This window comes from Gavialis gangeticus, unplaced genomic scaffold (assembly GCF_001723915.1).
Source record: "Gavialis gangeticus isolate Ggan-Ray unplaced genomic scaffold, GavGan_comp1, whole genome shotgun sequence".
Taxonomy (NCBI): Eukaryota; Metazoa; Chordata; order Crocodylia; family Gavialidae; genus Gavialis; species Gavialis gangeticus.
This window is the reverse complement of record NW_017729000.1, coordinates 14,349,947-14,369,231: the sequence shown is the minus strand read 5'-3', so window position 1 is coordinate 14,369,231 and position 19,285 is coordinate 14,349,947. Positions and strand designations below refer to the sequence as shown.

Here is a 19,285-nt window from a genome sequence, read left to right as displayed (position 1 = left end):
ATGATTGGCCTAAGCCCTAAAAGTATGAGTGATATGGAAAAGTGGTGTGATTAAAGGACTATACAAGACCCTGAGCCTGAGGTTCAGTGTGTGAGTGGGTAAGGGTGTGTGTGACTGACGACATGAAACTGAGGGTGTAGATGTGTCAGTGTGTGTGTGTGTGTGTGTGTGTGGGGGGCAGTAATCACTGCTACTCCACTGCAGTTGTGCTGCATGTATAGCCACACGGGTGCAAGGCTGGAAGGGTTGATCAGTGACTGCAAAGCTGTAATCATATTTTATTTACCTATAAAGAAAATATCTGTTATTTTATAGAATTAGAAGAAAGAAGTGTTTCTGGGCCTCAAATTTATTCTTCTTTTGGAAGATGAAGTTAACTTTTGCCTATTACTGCTGTCTTATTTGCTACCTCTTGATTTGCAGGGAAAATGTTGCTTTTGGGAATCGCTGGAGGGATATTTTTAAAGTCACAGATCCTTGCCTCTTGAAATTGCTTTCACTTGAAATGCATCTAAATAAAACCTGCTACTTCTCAGTTCTCCTTATGCATAACGTTGTTCAAATTATATTGCAACAGTGCAGACTGGCATCTTTTAGTATCCTGTCTACCATCTGGGTTTTCCTGTCTTGATTCTGACTTCTGATTTTTTGGTACTGGTGGCACAGTAGCAGATGTGCCCCCCTGTTTCTGTAGGGGCAGTTGTTTTTCTCTTGATATACCCCATCCACATTGCAATCAGGTTCTTCAGGGATGGCTATAATAGTCTAAGCAGAACTAAAGCTATATGTATATTGAGCCATGAACTTCTCTACGCCACAGAGCATCATTTTCTTCTTACTTGCCATCTGTTTACCACCATATTGGATAAAATGATGTGCTTGATAGGAACCACATGAACAGTATTTGGTGATATTAATTTAAATTTTTCCCTTTCGTGCTGGAAGTGGAAGAGAGTGCTAATGGAGCGCTTCCTTCATTAAGCGACTTGTTTTAGTGTTCGTCAGTGCACTCCCTCATAGTCTCTTTCCTTGCACTACAGCTAGTTAAAATTCAAAAGTAAAAGAAAATGTGTTCAGTTCCAGAATGCAGAGGAGAAGTCTGCCTTTCTGCAGGTTGAGTTAAAGTTGCAATATCTTGTGTAATGTTTCAGTGGGCATTTGTAGCTTCAGTATCGGTCTATAGATCCTGGCTTAGTTGTGGTTCTGGGGGCTTTGAGGCTACCAGGTCCCTATCAGTCTTAGTTATCTGGCAGGGGGTGGAAGTCCAGAGCTTTGGCGGTAGAGAAGGGCTAGCTACGTACAGACATTCAAAAAGCCTAAGGCAGAATCGAGCTAAGTTGCATGGTTTTCTGTAAGTGGTGTAGTTTAGATCGGTAGAGAACAGAACACACGTTCACCGCTTGGTGAGGGGGCAAATCTTAGACTGGATTCCACCATTTTTAAACTGGTCCGTGCACGCCAAACTTCTGTTCCGTTACATGTATAGACTGGTTTTTTATCTTAAATCAAATAGATTGGTCTTTGATCTTATATCAGTAAAAGTGTAATGTCTGTACCTGGCCTAGGGGCTCCCAGGCTTCTTGCAAGCTAGAGAGGAGTCTGCTATTGGCTACATTCATGTATTGGTTTCAACAACCTTCCAGTGTTTCACGAGAAATTTTATAGTTTCCACAAAACATTTTCCAGTGAACTGTTCCATAGAACTGTTTTGTCAGATAATTCCTAATGAGATCTCATTGCACTCATTTACACCAGAAGTGGTGGAAAAGGAGTAAAATATGCAGCGTTTTATTTGACTAATTTTAATCCAGAAACAAGTTAATAAAATAACCGTATGCTGAAGTGAGATCCGTAAACCTTAATTAGCACTCTTGAATGGGTTTTTACTGTTGTGACTTGTTTATTCCTAATAACCTGGGTCTGCATGGAAGAGGTCCTAGAGCAAACTTGTCTTTGCTATTACTTGGACTGGACTTCTCCTCTCCTGCTATCTCTTGTTGAGAGGTTGAGTTTTTGTGATAATTTTGAAGTCTTCCAGGGAAGTGACCTTTGCATATAATCTCTTTAAATGCACCCTATTTCAACCTTGGCCTTTTTGTTAAAATTTAAAAAAAAAAAAGGAAAAACATCTGAAGTTAGAGAAGCCAAAGGCCCATTATTGCATGATTCTTGAGTGCTGGGCTAAAGTAACCTGGATTTTTGTTTAAAAAAAAGAATCTGATCTCTAGCTTAGAAGCCAGAGTAGCATTTCATCTTAAATGCTTTTCACTTTAGAAAAAGGTCATTAGTCTTAATGGCTTCTCACCTTTCATCAGCAACAAAATGTTTGCTTTAATATTAATCTTGGTATCTGAGTAGCACCTATGGTTACATGAATAATTTAGATGAAAGCCTCACTTCATCTACCTAGCCAAAGCCTCTGAAATTAGTTTCTTTTCGATTAAATCATGCAGATTCAGAGGTATATACTTTTACATAATACAGAAAGCATGTTGTATCAGATTTACTGTGTAAAAAGCAGTCTCAAAGCTTAATAAAACTTAATGTGTTCAGCAGGTAAGTTCCTGCTGTATATTACTATAATAAAGTGTTGCTTTTTTTCTGCGTGTTCTTTTCTTATGAACTCCCCTCATACACTCTTGTTTAGCAATTAGCATTTTTCACTATTTTTGCCTTCAAAGCTTCAAGAAAATATGTGTGAACTTCAAGACCTCACATCTTTCTTGTCAGTTAGAGCCTGTTACACAGTATGGAAGAAAACTTTATTTCTCAAGATATTTTAGTTCTTGTATTTTGTGTTCACTCATAATTAATTCGTAGTGGGTTGCAGGTGCCATGATCTGTTTGTGAACTTCTGTTTTATGGATGTATACACACGACCCACCCCATTCAACCCACTAGTAAAAATTTATAACATTTATATACATTTTACACAGTATTGTTTGCTTCTTTGTCAATGTTTAGATTCCTCTCCAATCTTAGGCATTTTACATTTACCTTCTGGGTACACCACAGAGTGTAAGATTTAATTGAGAGTAGGAGTGGCATGTGGGAAATGGGTGCAGGGGATAAGGGCAGTGTTGCTGTCTGATTCTCCAGCCTGGACAGCAACAGTCAGGCCTATTCATAGTCTCACATATTATATATTGCACGCAAAATGCCCTTCATAACTCAAGTACCTTGTCACCACTTCTTTTTTTTGACCTTCTCTATTATGTTTTCAGCCTTCTGCTGGCCCTCTCCTACAGGCCTTCCTGGTTGGGGCTTTTATTCCTTCAGTGGTCAGAGTACAATGGTGCGATCCCTTCCCAGTTTCCTTCTTATTTAGCTCTAAAGGATGGAGTGAGTGGGGACACAGTCTTAATGGGTCATCCACCTAGTGATACCCCAGCACCCTAATAATGGGGGGGGGGGCGGGAAAGGGATAATGCTTCTAGCAGGTAATGGGTCTCCCCATTGTTTTCAGTGGGAGGGGCGAGCACATGCATATGTATGTGGGGGGAAGTGGGTTAGGCTCTGCATATTTTACAGCAAACTGTTTTTATCTTTCTTTAAAGCCTCAATGTAGACTGCAATTTACTTAGCAGCATTAGCCGGTCATTGCTGTGGAAGCCTATCTTGATGCAGCTTGCTTGCATTTTTGCTTAGGTCTAGGTGGTGCTAGTAGACCTTTACGCTCACACTAAATTAACTTGCATGTAAGTACAGAGAATTTTAGGAGGAAATACTCAGCTTGTACAACTTCCATAAATAAATTAACCTTTCATCTGTAGCTTTGTTTTGATCAATAATGGTATGCTATAATTTCTGATTTCTTCTACTTGAGCAATTAACCAGCTGGAAGAATGGTTCATTACACATACAGTAATAGTTGGATTTACTCCCTGATAGATATATAAAACATTGCACTCCCACCCTTTGAACATGGTTTCACAAGGATCCAAGGCTTGCTGCAGAGATGGAAAATATTATGATTAAAATGCAAAATTGTTCACCTTCTAATCAGAAGTAAAACATTTGAAGCTACATGTGCCCTGAGCGCTGAAAATAATCCTATTTTAAAGCACCAAAGTATTTGTACCCAATAAGAGGGGCACAGATTAATTGAGGAGGAAACAAATTCCCCTCCCCTTACCCCAGCATATTCTCTGGCAGATTTTATGAAACTGTCCTCAGGAAGCATCTTTTTTCTCAACCAGATTTGCAGCTTTTAGAACCTTTTCCCATGATTCTGGTTCCTTATTTCAAGCCCACGGGGGCAGGACCTGCTTTCCATGTTGGTATAGAAACAGCAGTACCACTACCCATTTCTGTAGTATGGGATGATGTAAAATGAATAGCAGAAGCCAAATCCCTAGCAAACTCCATGGAGTTCTCCCTTTCAAGAGGTATTTTCAAAGTGGTAGTATTTAGCATTTCGTGTGTGACATGCTCTCTAACCCTCCCATTCAGAATTGTTTTGTACTCTAATTTCTCACCCTCCAACTCTGCCTTATTGCTTTATTAGCAACCTTCAGCTGTTGGCCTAGAGAGTGGCACACTATGCCAATTTTTATTCTTGGGGACCGTGTGTGCCACCTTTGGAATACCTCATTTACATGTGTTCAGGGGAAGTCCAGACTGCTGTCATTTCTAGGTTTGTATGGCAAAGCAGCAGGCCTCTGCCACTAGGACAGACTTTCTAAGAAAAGAAAAAATGCTTTTCATTTCTGTATTAAGTTGGGTTACCAAACTGCTCAATGATACTGCAAATTGAGTGTGCTTCATTTGTTAATGAAATATTTCAGTTTGCAGTCATCAGCCTATGCAGTGTGTGAGAAAGCAGGTGGCTGTGGGAACCATAATTTTAAATGTCTTGCCGCCTTATGCATGCAAACTTGCAACCACATTTTCATGGTTTCTTGCTAATTTTAATTTCCTTTTGGTAGAACAGGTCAATAAAGGTAATACATGTTTTAGAAAGTTAAGCTTTCTTGTATTTCAGGAAATGAAATCTATTTGCTTTATTTAATATCAGATTGTACTATTTCTTGCAAAAAAGTTGACTTCGACCAAAACAAAATGTATGTCCTATTTCTGCATGTGCTTCCTACTATATAAATGCAAAACTATCCAGGATTTTACATGTATTCATAGATAGCTAGGCACAGATCTAGCCAGGATTGAGGCCAGAAGCGAAGCTTCATATGTGTACTGCTAATAACATGTATGCAATATAGACTTGGACGCGGTCATTATTCATTTAAAACTCAGGTCTGTGAGCTGCTTTTTTGGTAGTCTGGGTAATGTATTGCTGTGATCACCATCATGGTTTCTCTCAATGTCGTAGTTCAGTGGTCTCCAAAGTTGGGTGCGCAAGACGATCCAGTGGGGTGCAGGAAGAAAATATTAGAACTTCTATTTCTATTTCTATAAATATACGTATATTGGGGGTGCGTGCTCAAAAATTTTTTTACTGATAGGGGTGCACGATCAAAAGTTTGGAGACCACTGCTCTAAAGTACTTTCACTCATTATCTACAACATAGTCAGCTACGACAGTGGTCTCCAAACTTTTTTGATCGCGCACCCCTATCAGTAAAAAAATTTTTGAGCACGCACCCCCAATATATGTATATTTATATAAATACAAATAGAAGTTCTAATATTTTCTTCCTGCACCCCGCTGGATCGTCTTGCGCACCCCCGGGGTGTGTGCACCCCACTTTGGAGACCACTGGTTTAGAGTACTTCAGACTATTTTAAAGCACTTTTAGTAACTTTATTACCAGATCCTGCAAGTCATTCTCACAGCCACTAACTGTCATGTTGTTACAAAAGCATCATATCAGTGTATTGCAGCTCAGTGAGCTCTGAAAGGAGGAACAATCAGTTTGGGTGATAAAGATGACATATAGAAGACAGAAGCTGAGATTTATTATAGGCAATTTGCTAGAGTGGCAGGCAGCACTTAAAGGTCACTTGTCTCAAATAAAGCTTATACCTCAACTTTGGAAATATTAGTCTGTTTTGTTATACATAATACCCTGCATCAATTGACTTTTATAGCAAAACATTACAAGGTTCAGCTTGAACATTGCAAATTCTTCCATGTATTTTATAAGCAATAAGAATAAATGCAGGTGCTAACAGTGGTAATGAATTTCTGTTCTATAACATTTTTGACTGGTGGTACCTTTAAGAATATCCCCTCAGTTTGTAAAGGGTATTTCATATAAAATCCTTAACTATGTAGTCATCCTACATTAGGTGTTGGTGGGGGATAGGGGGTTCATTTTGAGAGGCATTACTTGCTCCAGCAAAATTCTTTATCTTTCTACCACAAGAGTCTATCAAAACAGAAGAAATGTTCAGTGCAGCCAACTCATTTATTAAATAATGGACATGGAACAGTAATAGCTTTAGAGGCTCCGGCTCCTTTTTGTGGCATTTGATAGTGTTGACCATATGTTACTGCTGTCCAACCTAGAACAGGAGATGGGGGCTGGAGAGAATGCACCAAAATTGTTTGAAGTCATTTCTGAAAGGACTAGCAATGGAAACTGTATCTTTGGCACCAGCATTGGTTGCTGTAGTACTTGAGTTGTGCCTTCATTGTGCATAGACATCATGGTTTAATGGAAGGATTTGAAGAATGATAATGTAGGAACTTTGTCTTACGCCCACTAATCTAATAACTGGAGGCTGTGATAGTATCTTATAGCATATGACAGAAGGTTGTACAAAACCACATTTTTAGAAGATAAAAATATTCACTAAGGCAGGGGTGTCAGACAAGCAGACTGTGGGGCCATTTAATCTGGGACTCCTACTAGTGCTGGGAATTTGGAGGTGGGGCCAGCCACTGAATTGTGGGGTATGGAGCCTTGTTGGGGTGTGTATGAGTGGCAGGGGCTGAGCAGTGGGTGTGCAAACCCCTGTGCTGCTGCCGCTTGCCCCACTGCTGGTGGTGGGTCTGGATCCAGCCTGAAGGAGCCCTGCAGTTTGGTCCTGGCCCTGTACTAAGGCCATAAGAAATGCCCAGTACTTGTTACAGTGCTTCAGTTAAATCTGAGCTGTCTCTTGCTTTGCCTTTTTTCTCCTGTTTTTGTTGTGTAAGAGATCATTTCACAGCATATGTCAGCTCTTCAATGGATGTGCTGACAGATACCCGATGTACCTTTTGGCCAGTATATTGAATTTTGTCAGCTGAGTGTTTTGACCTTCTTACCGTTCTCAAATCATGAAAATGGAATATTTACTGAGACTGTAAAACTGTGGTTATTAAACACTCTTCAGAGTTGAAAGTTTCCACGTCCTTGGAACAGGTGCACTGTTTCATGTCTTCTCTTGGAAATATTTTTTCCCCAGTTTTTCTCCAAGTGACAAAATATCTCCATTTCCAGTTATATCTGAAAATAATATTATAGGTCTACTCAGGCAAGTTAATTCATAGTCACCTTTTTTAGATGAAAATGTAATAAAATTGGAAAAATCGAGTGATCCTTGTGCAAAATAGTGGCGTTGGGGTGCTGGAATGTCATAGCTGTTATTCACTAGCAGGCTTCGCTTGTTTCAGAATTTAGGAGATGAATCCAGTTGATGAACAGCTTAGGTAAGTAGTTAATTCAAAGACAGATAAATGTATCATACAGATTTAACAGATAGTGTCCATGGCAGTTCCTATCACTTTGTGTAAGCAAAAATATAACCGTAATATCAAAGGGATCTTTCAGTCTCATTTGTAAGCTGTTTGTGGGAGGAACAACTTGTTTTATATTCACACGTGAACATTGCAAATTCCTTGAACAGACACCTGTACACTGCTGTAATAAAATAATAATAAATAATACAATGCAACTGTTTACCTCATTTAAAAAAAATGAAGCCACACAAAAATATGTGAAACAGATCTGAAAACTATAACTTTTATGGTTGGGGCAAGGTTTTATGCAAGTTAACGTTTTCTCCAGATCTGGCTTATAAAATAAGTCTGATGCAGACGTTCAGAAAAAAAAATCTTTATGCAGTAACTTGTGTTCAGATCAGACTGACACGTTTGCTTTCCTTCTCTTTACAGCTTCCAGCAGATCTTACCAAGATGCAGATTGCAGACAATCCACATCCACAGGTGACTCATGTCCCTTCCAGCCAGTCTGGATGTAGCATTGCCAGTGACTCTGGGAGCAGCAGCTTGTCTGATATATATCAGGTAAAATTGCAGAAGTTTGTTTTACTTGTTTTTACAGGCAGTGAACATTTGTAACATTCCACATTTTGCCTCATCGATAAGATAACATTTTTAATAACTGTAATGTCAGTTATTTATGGGGCAGCTTTATGGAAACATTTCACTTCCAGGCAATACATTTAAGTAAGCGCAGTATAACTAGGACTGTGCACACAGATGATTTTTCAGTTCATTATTCTTTGGTATGAATAGAAGGTGAGTAAGATGCATGTAGTATGTTTTGGATACGTGTAAATATTTTAGGTCATAGTAGTTTGTTGTAGTTTGGAAGCTCTTGGTACAGACTCACAAAATGCAAGGCTAGCTTCACTTCAGACAGGTTCATAAGAACAATTTGACCTCCACTTACTTGTCTCCAGGTGCAAATTTTTCTACTCCTAGGATCTATCTCCAATATGCAATGTGAACCAGTCAGGTCCCATTAGATTTCAGGCACCTGTATGTTCTCCCTTTGAATACTAGTGACCATATATATAATATGGACTAACATCATGTTCTTTTTTTTTTTTTTCCTCCAAGAGATTTATTTCACTCTTGGCAGATTTTCACCTGCTTGCCCATCATCCCCTGCCCTTCATCTCTTGCTTGCCCTATAGAACATAGTATATTCTAGATCTACATTATCCCTTCCAAAGATCCTCCAGTCTTAAGGCCCCAATGGTATGGAGAGACAAGTCATTTATCTTGTACAATCAGATCCTTAAGATTTCTGTGTCCCCTGTGGCAGTGTTTCTCTGTTTTTCAACCCATGGGTCATGACCCAGAAGTGGATCGTAAGAATATATGAAAGGGTCATGAACAAACTTTAAAAATGGATTCTCCTTTAAAGGGGAAATCATGGCTTTTCCCTTGCAGGCTGAGTTCCAGACTTATCTCCAGGTAAAAATAAACTAAAAGATTTACTAATATGCTAGGGGCCTAGGGCTGTATTATTCAGTTTAAGATTGAAGCATAAACAAATATAACTTTATTGGAATGAATCTTCAGGGCTGTGAAATAGGAGCAGCTAACATACAGCAGAATTTCAGGAAAAAAAGGCTAGTTTGATTAGTGGAACATCAAGACAATTAAAAGGGAGAGAAGTACGTTAACACCTGTAGAAGGAAGAGTTTAGAAGGAATTGGGTAGATTATGATGATCCACGAATTTAGTTGACTCAGTGCTGCGTGAACAGAAATGTTGCTTCCCCTGCCAGGCAGTTGATTTTAAACTTTGAGTGAAGCAGGAATCAAAGTGGGGTGCAACTGCACCAGTGCATCCCTTCTCTTCATCCCAGATCTGCCCTGGCATAGTATTGTGTTAGCATAGTTTTAATTCTGTAATGATGGCACTCTCTCTGAGTGTTAAACTGTTCAGTTCTGAAAGTTATTTTCTTTTAAAAATAGTTGACTAGTTGAATAAACTCTGGAGAAAAGAAACTTTGGTAACATAAAATGTTGAAGTGTTGTGGAAGATACCAGTTGTACTGGGCCTTAGCAGTTAGTTGAGTTTCTTTTGAATGCTGAATTGTTTGGACGTACAGTATAGGTAACATTTTGACCTTAACAGCAAATCTAAAAATGTCAGCAGAAGAAGATTGGTGGTATGAACATAAAGCTTTTATGATTCATGTGTAGTATACATGAAAGGAACATTTTAAATTTACAGAGCCTTAACATTCAGTAATTTCTCCTCAGTTACTGCTGCAATGGCAATGATAGACATAGGTGGTGGGATGTTGGAGAGTAAAAAGTAATAAACTAATATTTGTATAAATTTTACGAACAGGTAGGTGACTGTTGAAATTAAGTTTCACCTATCCCAGCCATTCCTCTCTCCAGGATGTTAAACAGGAAAAGCACATTTATCTGACTGATAGATCAACAGGATATTATTGCTCTCCTGTAAGAACTGACATGAATATGCAATGGTTAAGCCCTTACTTGATTGCACAAACAAATGAAAATAAGTAACTTAAGATTCTTTCTTCCCGGTCACTGCTACTGTCTGTCCTTGGAGCTGTCCATGCTTTTGTCCCCAACTCTATACATTATAACTTCTAATTGGTTTGGCATATTACAGAAGCAGTGGTGTTTGAAATGTTGCAGAACTCCACTTTTGGTACCAAGAAAACAAGTGGTCCTTTTCTTTGAGTCAGAAAGAAATTAATTTAAATGCATTTATTTTTTATAAAGTGGGAGGTTTTAACATTTTATTTTATTGACTTGTTTTGCACCAATTGCTGCAAATGCACCTGGGTGCTTTTCAGAAAATGAGGCAATTTAGACAGAAAAGAGGGAAGTTAAATAGTCATGAATGTAATGACTCAAACAGGAAGGATGTATAACTGCTGCAGACAGCCACAGTGAACTGTGACAGACAGCCTGAAGGAAAGGCAGTCCATAGGCAAAACGCAAGCACAGCCTAGTTGATCAAAATTATATGGGGGAGGGGAGGAAGGGTGGCACTAAGGAAAAGGTGGTTGTTTAAGAAGGGTTTTATGTCTTTATATTAAGAACTGGCAGTGCCTTCGTTGCTGGTCATAATTTTGGTAGGTGTGTGTGAACAGTAGGCAGTGAGAACTGTTGACCAGTGGTGCTTCCAATTTGTATTATCATTTTAAAATTGCAATTAATTGAGTCAGAAGGTGCCTTACTTTGATACTCAGAATGTCTTGTGCCTTTTAATAGTAGCCTTCAAATTGACAGGGTCTAATCAGTTCAGGGCTGCTGTTAGAAGCCTTGAAATTGGCCTGTGCTAGTAAATCTCCCAAGTTACACAGTTAAACTGAGTACAATTATATTTCAAAGTAGGCAGCAGAGCCAAAGACTTCTTTTGCTCTTAGGTGGCATATGCACTTAACCAATATGCAGATTACCAATATTAGTTATAATGTTAGCAGTAGCCAAAAAATTGTGACTGGCATTTTGCTATGCATTTCAGCAAACTGTGCACATATCTACCATGGATATAATTGCAGTTTATCATCCATATTTTCAACCTTAACTACATTGTAGTTTAGTTTGTTGAAGGGATGCAATCAAGAACTTATTTTGCTTGTAATCCCTTTTGTGCTTTTACTACCTATAAACTATAACATTTTTAATAGCTTAAACATTACTGGGTTCCAGCCTGCTGCTTTGGGCTGTAGGTTTGCTGTAATGCTCCATTTTTGTCACTGATTTTTGGCAGCCTCTGAGAATAGAGTTGGCTGTTAACTTGCATTTCCTCTGTTGGCTTCTCATTGCAGCGACATGCCTGCTGTTTTCATTTCAACTTAAATATCTCTGCTACGTAGGGGTGGCAACTGAGGGTACATTTTCTTCTTAAAAGACGACATCCAGTTGACCAGTGGTCCTCATTTTTCACTGGCCCATTAGCAACATTAATGAGCAAATAATGTTTTGTAAGTGATATCACATCTTGCTCCTCCCACCTTCCCTTGGTTATAACTTTTAAATTTCCTTTGGTTCAAGCCCTGTTGATGGGACTCATAGGCAACATATCGTCTGGAAGCCATGATTTTGGGGACTGTTGGACTAGATGAGGGTGTCCAACTTACTTCACCCCATGGGCCAGATGACCTACCTCTAGCAGCAGGTCAGTGGCTTGTTGGTGTGGTTGCCAGACCTGTAGTCCTGGCACAGTTTTGCACCCATGGCATAAAACCTACCATCACTTGCCCTCCCCCTTTTCCCCTGCCCTTTTCCCCAGCTACCAATTTTAGTTGCCAGCAGTGAGCAAAGACCCCAAATATGGTGGCAGACAAGGTCGGGGTGGGGTGGGAAAGAGGTGAGGTGAGTGATGGTGGCATTTGCTGCCTAGGTTCTAGAGCCACACCAATGCAGTGTTTCTGACAGCCATGCTAACAAGTCCTGTCAACCATAATTTAACCACTCCAGCTGGCTGCCAGCTGGGGAGCTCTGGCTTGGATTATACATTTCAGTCTAATCAAGTTTTGCTCTTAATTAAAGTAAATTTGAAATATGTTTGTCTGTATGAAAGTTTAAGCTCCTTTTGGAATTCCAGTACTTTACAGGAATTAAAAGTTCCAAAAGTTCATTGTAATAAACTGATAACAGCTCTGTGTTTTCCATGAAGAAATCAGAATACAAGATGATAGTAACCATTGTAAATTAAAGTCATTGTCTGCACAAGGCCATATCTTTATTTCTTTAGTTTAAATAAAAATAACATTGTTTCTAAATAAATAATGTCAAGCTTGGACTTGGACATTATTTTCATCACTTAGTGAATATTAATTAATTAAGTTTGTCCACAATAGTAAAAAAAATGACAGTTTTTGGACCAACTATATAAGTAGGAAAGATGGTATCATTGGTAGGTGGCAGAGAAACTAATCTCTTTCCTAATAACAGTTGGTCCAAATAGTTGGTCCAATAAAAGGTATTACTGTACTAACCCCCACCCTTTCTTGTCATGTATTCCCTGGACCGTCATAGCTGCAACAGCACTATGACCCAAGGAGAATATTTTAAGGCAAATTAGGTTGGGGGGTGCTAATTTATGACACTCGCATGTATTATCTCTTACAGATTACATATTAGTATGATTAAAATGCTAAATAATTTAGATCTCAAGTCTTTGAGAATATCCGTGTGGTCAAACTTTGCTGCAAATGCAATTTTGTAGGCATGCTGTTTATACTTGTTAATATACAACATGTGTAGTACTAGAATGATAAGTGTGTCTTAAAATGGAGCACTGAAAAAGGTAACTTCACCATCTGAAATAATATTATTTTATTCAGGACTTTTTGCCCTAGGTAATGCTAATTAGTTCATGGGCAGGGAGGTCTTAGCTTTTGTTAAAGACCCAATCTTGCCACACATTATTTGTGTACAGGATTCGAGAACCACAGAATATATTTACATGGTGCTGTTTATAAGGGATGGCGATTTTATTGTTGCCACTTTATACTCCAAAAAGTAGGTAATTGTGTATTTATTATGTAAATATACTTACAGACTATGTAAATTTTGTTTGGGGGGAAAAAAGTGTATATTAATAATTTTAACACTAAATTTGTTGTCGAATGTAAAAGTTGGTAGTGTTAGTGATACTGGGTAAAATCGCCTGGGGTATTATTCTTGTGCGGGGTGGAGCAGCTTCTATAAGTATCTGTGTGAATGCTGTGTATACTTCCTCGTGTTTCTCCCAATATCATTTGACCTGCCAACATTTTGTGGACCATCTGCAAATGGTCCTTGGAAGAGGGTTTGAGAACCATCTGTTGCATCCTTGAAGTAGCTGAATACAAACCAGCACTTAGTTCTTTTCCACACAGAAAGGAAGCTTGCAAGTGTTTGCTAATCATGCCCTAAATAACATTCAACAGCAAAAAAAACCCCACCCTAAACCATGACAAAACTTAATTCTACACAAAATTAGAACCTATATATCTAATCCCTATTTAAGTTTTAGTTTATGAAACTGGGAGTAAGGTTCATTTTGATTGAAAATGCTAATGAAGATAAAGAAAGGCTAAAAAGTCCTTGAATTAGATTCTGCACTGTTTGTCTCAGATACTGCTGAGACTTTCCAGCACAATTTTTACTTGGGCTTACTTCCAAAGCAGTTAATGTGAGCCAATAAAATGATGTAATATATAATGCATTTAACCCTATACCTTATTTTTCTTGTCTGAAGGACGTACTTGTATTTAGTTCAAGCCTTATTTCTTAGATATTTATGCCAACAATGGTTGATCATGGATAATAATTTTGGGTAAAACCCTATAGATTGAGGGCATACAAAACAGAATGTTGCTTGATTTATCAAGGCATTAGAGGTCAGCATTTAACATAACATTTTAATATGGTTGACAATGACAATTCACTCCAGGAGTATAACATCACAGATTATTGTTGTGATGACAGGAACTTGATAAAAATATTATTCTTTAAATTCTTCAAATGAAGGTTCACTGTTCGAAAACAATTACCCGTGTATGCAGTCTAGTTCTTATTATTTTGAGTCTCAGACTTTAACCCTATACCTCTCCTATCATCTTACCCTCACTTAGTCAGGGGTCCCACCTTGATAAACATCTTGAATTTGAGACAAGGAAAGAAATAATTTTCAGAAGATGATCTGGGCTTTAGTCTGTCTATCTATTTGTCTATCTACAGAGATCTTCAATAGCATCATTTGCTCATACCAGTAGAACACAGACCGGCAAGGTCAGTAATTCTGTGGTATAGGCATGACATTAGTTTTATTCTACAAAGCGGAGCAGATTCCAGAAGAAAAACACTGTTTCTACCTGAAAGAATGTAACCTTCTGTTAGGTGTGTATTCTCATCCTCTTTTCAACCCCTAACCTGTTTTATAGGCTTTGGGACTGAAAAAGATGAGTTTTGCACCAACAATAACTTTTAAATTCTGTGTTTGGACAGAAGAACATGGTCATGAAAGGTAAAAGGACTTAATCATGAAAGATCTTCAGAATCTCCCTGGAATCTTTCCTTTCGAATTTGAGTTTATCGTCATCTGTCCATTTTACCCAAACTTACCACAACTTTCCAAAAATTGCTTAGCAAGCTAGAAATGCCTTGTGGCTAAGGTCCTCGCCTCTGAAACAAAAGTTAAATAGACTGATGTTCATTCATGGAAAAGAAGGAGTATAATAGCTGAATTATTTTTCTTATTGGCAATAGTACATCCACATCCCTAGGGGCAGTAAGCATGTTTAATTTTTTTTCAGTGATCTGGTAAGAGAAATGTTAGCATTTGTCATTCAGTATTGAGATGTTTCAGTGATTTTTTCTTTGTGAGTTTAGAATTTTACCGACATGCAAATATATTTTATACATTAGAATACGGAATTGCATAGATAACAGATATGGTACAATCTCTTTTTTTTTTTTTATTTACTTAAGTATAAGGCACAATATTTAGATTTATATATGGAACATGTATAAATATATTATAATTTTCTATGTATAGACTGTAATTATTGGAGACTTGTCTTGAATTTGTCCCCCTCCCACTGCTACAGCAGGGAAAATTAAATCTAGGGGGCTCAGGTGGCACCCTTGCCCTTTGCACCTCCAATTTTTTCCTGTGATAGCGCTGTCTTATTACCAGACCCTGCTTTCCCTGAACACGTTGAAGTGAGGGGCAAATGTGAAAACACCAACTTGAAATAAATGTATCTGTAGTAATTTGCTTATAGGCAAATTACTCTGGCTGCCTATAGACTTAGGTTACCCAGAACTGGTGCATTTTCCTTTTTTTGCAAACTGCTGCAAGTTTTAACTCAGGCATTTGATAAACACACTTCTTAGCAGTACTTTTGTATGTACTTATATGAAGTACAAAGTATGTACGATACTAGTCCAAAGCCAAAAGACTCATGATTTATTGTACAGTTCATTGGGCTGGGCCTAACAGAATCCACAGCATTTTAAGCCATGGTGACCCCACAGCCCAGCATTATTCAACATGTAAGTGTATTTGAGGTACCACCCCTCTCCCCACAAAGGATCTATGTGCTAATTAGCCCCCCACTCATGACTAGAACTGGGTGTTCTTGTCACGAGTCTTGAGATCCTCCAAAAATTTACATGCCAATGAGGCATAGGGCTGCCTGGTCTGGTCCATCTCATGGAGGGCAGGACCACATCAATCGCATGCCATGGGTGAAGAGAGGGGGTGACAGAGCCTCTCATTTATACAGACATTTGGTGATGCTTGCCAGAGATTTAAGGCTGGGGAAGGTACAGGAATCACTGGAAATCAGAAAGGCAGGTGCAACTCGGCTGTGGGAGTGAAGAGGAATTTGAAATGTATTCAGTGTAGTGGTTCACTGTGAATTGAAAAAGAGTCTGCGCTGGAGGGGACTAAGCAGAATGGACACTATATCTTATTCAGATGGGCTGCACTAACATATCCTTGTGATATTTGTCCAATGTGGACCATGTTTTCTAGTCATACTTGGTGTTGCCTGCATTAATCGGCTTCATAGCCAGTTTCTGTTACTGAGCACATGCTGCTTCTGGCAGCAGTTTGATGCTAGACAGGGTATTTAATAAGGTTTTCTTATATGAAAATATAAGGTATGGGGCTTTTTTCTCTGTGCTGATTTACTCATAGTTTAATAAATATAGGTAAAACTGTAAGCTAAGTCTATAGCTACCCAGGGTAATTTGCCTATCTGCAAATTACTATAGGAACATTTATTTTAAAGTCAGTGTTTTCAGTTTTTCGGGAGTTGGGGACAACTTTCTGGTGCAAGTGCTGGAGCGGCCAACTAGGGGCCATGCTCTTCTTGACCTGCTCCTCACAAACAGGGATGAATTGGTGGGGGACGTAGTAGTGGATGGCAAGTTGGACAGCAGTGACCACGACATAATTGAGTTCAGGATCCTGAGGAAAGAAAGGATGGAGAGAAGCAGAGTAAGGACCCTGGACTTCAGAGAAGCAGACTTTGACTCACTGAGGGAGCTCATGGGCAGGATCCCCTGGGAGGCCAGTTTGAGGGGTAGAGGAGTCCAGGAGAGCTGGCTGTACTTTAAAGAAGCCTTGCTAAAAGTTTAGAAACAAAACATCCCAATGTGCAGGCAGACTAGCAAGTATGGCAGAAGACCAGCTCGGCTTAGCAGGGAGATCTTCAGTAAATTAAGTCACAAAAAGGAAGCGTATAAGAAGTAAAAACTTGAACAGATAACTAGGGAGGAGTATAAGAGCATTGCTTGGGCATGCCGGGCTGAAGTCAGGAAGGCCAAAGCGCAATTGGAGTTGCAGTTAGCAAGGGATGTGAGGGGGTAACAAGAAGGGTTTCTAGAAGTATGTCGGTAGCAAGAGGAGGATCAGGGAAAGTGTGGGTCCCTTACTGAATGGTGGAGACAGCCTTGTGACAGAGGATGTTGAAAAGGCTGAAGTGCTCAATGCCTTCTTCACAGGCAAGGTCAGCTCCCAGACTACTGCACCGGGCAGCACAGTTTGGGGAGGAGGTGAGCAGCCCTCACTGGTGAAATAACAGGTTAGGGATTATTTAGAAAAGATGGATATATACAAGTCCACGGGGCTGGATGGGATGCATCCGAGGGTTCAGAGGCAGCTGGCTGATGAGATTGCAGAGCCACTGGCCACGTGGCATATCTTGATTTTTAGCAAAGCCTTTGATAAGGTCTCTCAAAATGTTTTCACAGGCAAGCTAAGGAAGTATGGGTTGGATGAAAGGACTGTATGGTGGACAGAAAAGTGGCTGGAGCGTCAGGCTCAGAGGGTATTAATCATTGGCTCGATGTCTAGTTGGCAGTCAGTATCAAGTGGAGTGCCCCACGGGTCAGTCCTGGGGCCTGTTTTATTCAGTGTCTTCATCAGTGACCTGGAAGATGGCATAGAGTGCACCCTCAGCAAGTTTGCCAATGACATCAAGCTGAGGGGAGTAGTAGTTATGCTGGAGGGTGGGATTCAGAGAGACCTAAATAAATTGGAGGATTGGTCCTTGATGAACCTCATGAGATTCCTTTTGGACAAAGTCCTGCACTTAGGACAGAAAATCCCATGCGCTGTTCCAGGCTGGGAGCTGACTGGCTGGGCAGCAGCTCTGCAGAAAAGGACCTGGGGGTTACAGCGGACAGTAAGCTGAATGTGCCCTTATTGCTGTGTGCCCTTGTTGCCAAGAAGGCTAACAGCATACTGGGCTTCACGGGTAGGTGTGTTGCCAGCAAGTCCAGAGAACTGATTATTTCCCTCTATTCAGCACTAGTGAGGCCACATCTCGAGTACTGTGTTTAGTTTTGGGCCTGCCACTACAGAAAGGAGGTGGACAAATTGGAGAGAGTCCAGCAGAAGGCAGCAAAAATGGCGAGAGGGCTGGGGGACATGACTTGCGAGGAAAGACTGAGGGAACCTGGCTTATTCGTTTAGAGAAGAGGAGACTGAGAGGGGATTTAATAGCAGTCTTCAACTACCTTGAAAGAGGATGGACCTGGACTGTTCTCAGTGGTGGCAGATGACAGAACAAGGAGCAATGGTCTCAAGTTGCAGCAAGGGAAGTTTAGGTTAGATATTAGGAAGAATTTTCTCTCCAGGAGAGGGTAGTAAAACACTGGAACAGGTTACCCAGAGAAGTTGTTGAATCTCCATCCGTGGAGGTTTTTAAGACCCAGCTAGGCAAAGCCTTGTTTGGGATGATCTAGTTGAAGATGGTCCTGCTTTGAGCAGGGGGGTGGACTAGATATGATCTCCTGGGGTCCCTTCCAACCCTCGTTTTCTATGATTCTGTATAGTGTATTTTTTCCCTAGAAAATACATATGTTTTGGCTATAGGCACTCGCTTCATTTGTGCCAAGAGAAGCATCTTTCTCCTGGCACAGAAAAGAGAGAGCATAGAGCTGTTCAAGGGCTTTTTTTATGGAAGACAACTGGCTCTTTATGGTTGGGAATGCTCTCATTTTTTTGCAGAAAATCTCTCCTCCTGCACCAACTTGTACAGCTGTATGCTGCTCTGTGGTGGTAAGGAAGTCCAGTGTCCCACAGTTCTCTGCTCTCTTTCCCCCCCTCCCAAGAGAAAGGAGGGGAGGGGAGGGGAGGGAAGGAATACTGGGTCCCTGAGAGCCACTCAGGGCATCAACCCTTTGGAGCGCCTGCTGTTTGTGCCAGTGCCCCTGCCAGTGGACAGACCTGAGTCACCCTGGGTCAGTGCAAGGGTATGGGGCTGGACAGCTGTGGGAGAATGCCCACCCCCCCCTGCATTCCCACTGATCAGGCATTGGGGCATGCTGCTCCATTCTCCCATCCCTGCACAGTAGGGGTGTGCAAAGCAGGCCCTGATTCGATTCAGCTGAATCCGAAGCTGAAGATTCGATGCTTATTCGGAGAATCAGCGATTCAGATACAGCTTTAAATAGTTTTGTATGTGCCTGAAGGTACCAGCGCGGCTTGTCAACAATGTGATGCTGGGGTGGATGGAGCATCCCACAGGAGTGTGGGGGGCCCTCCACGTGCTTGGCGATGAACCCAGAAGTGGACCAGAAGCACTTCTGGTCCACTTCCGGCTCTGCCGGGAGTGCACAGAGGGCCCCCCCCCCGTGTCCCCCAGCT

General features: G+C 40.3%; 1 protein-coding gene across 7 annotated transcripts in view; it reads left to right on the top strand.

The window, feature by feature from the left end:
- RAPGEF6 (Rap guanine nucleotide exchange factor 6) overlaps positions 1 to 19,285 on the top strand; it is a 266,305-nt gene that overhangs the window by 165,083 nt on the left and 81,937 nt on the right. For all 7 annotated transcript variants that reach the window (XM_019506313.1, XM_019506311.1, XM_019506309.1 and 4 more), the window contains one exon: positions 8,060 to 8,191. In XM_019506313.1, coding sequence (XP_019361858.1) covers positions 8,060 to 8,191 — 132 coding nt within the window. The remainder of the gene's footprint in view (positions 1 to 8,059; positions 8,192 to 19,285) is intronic.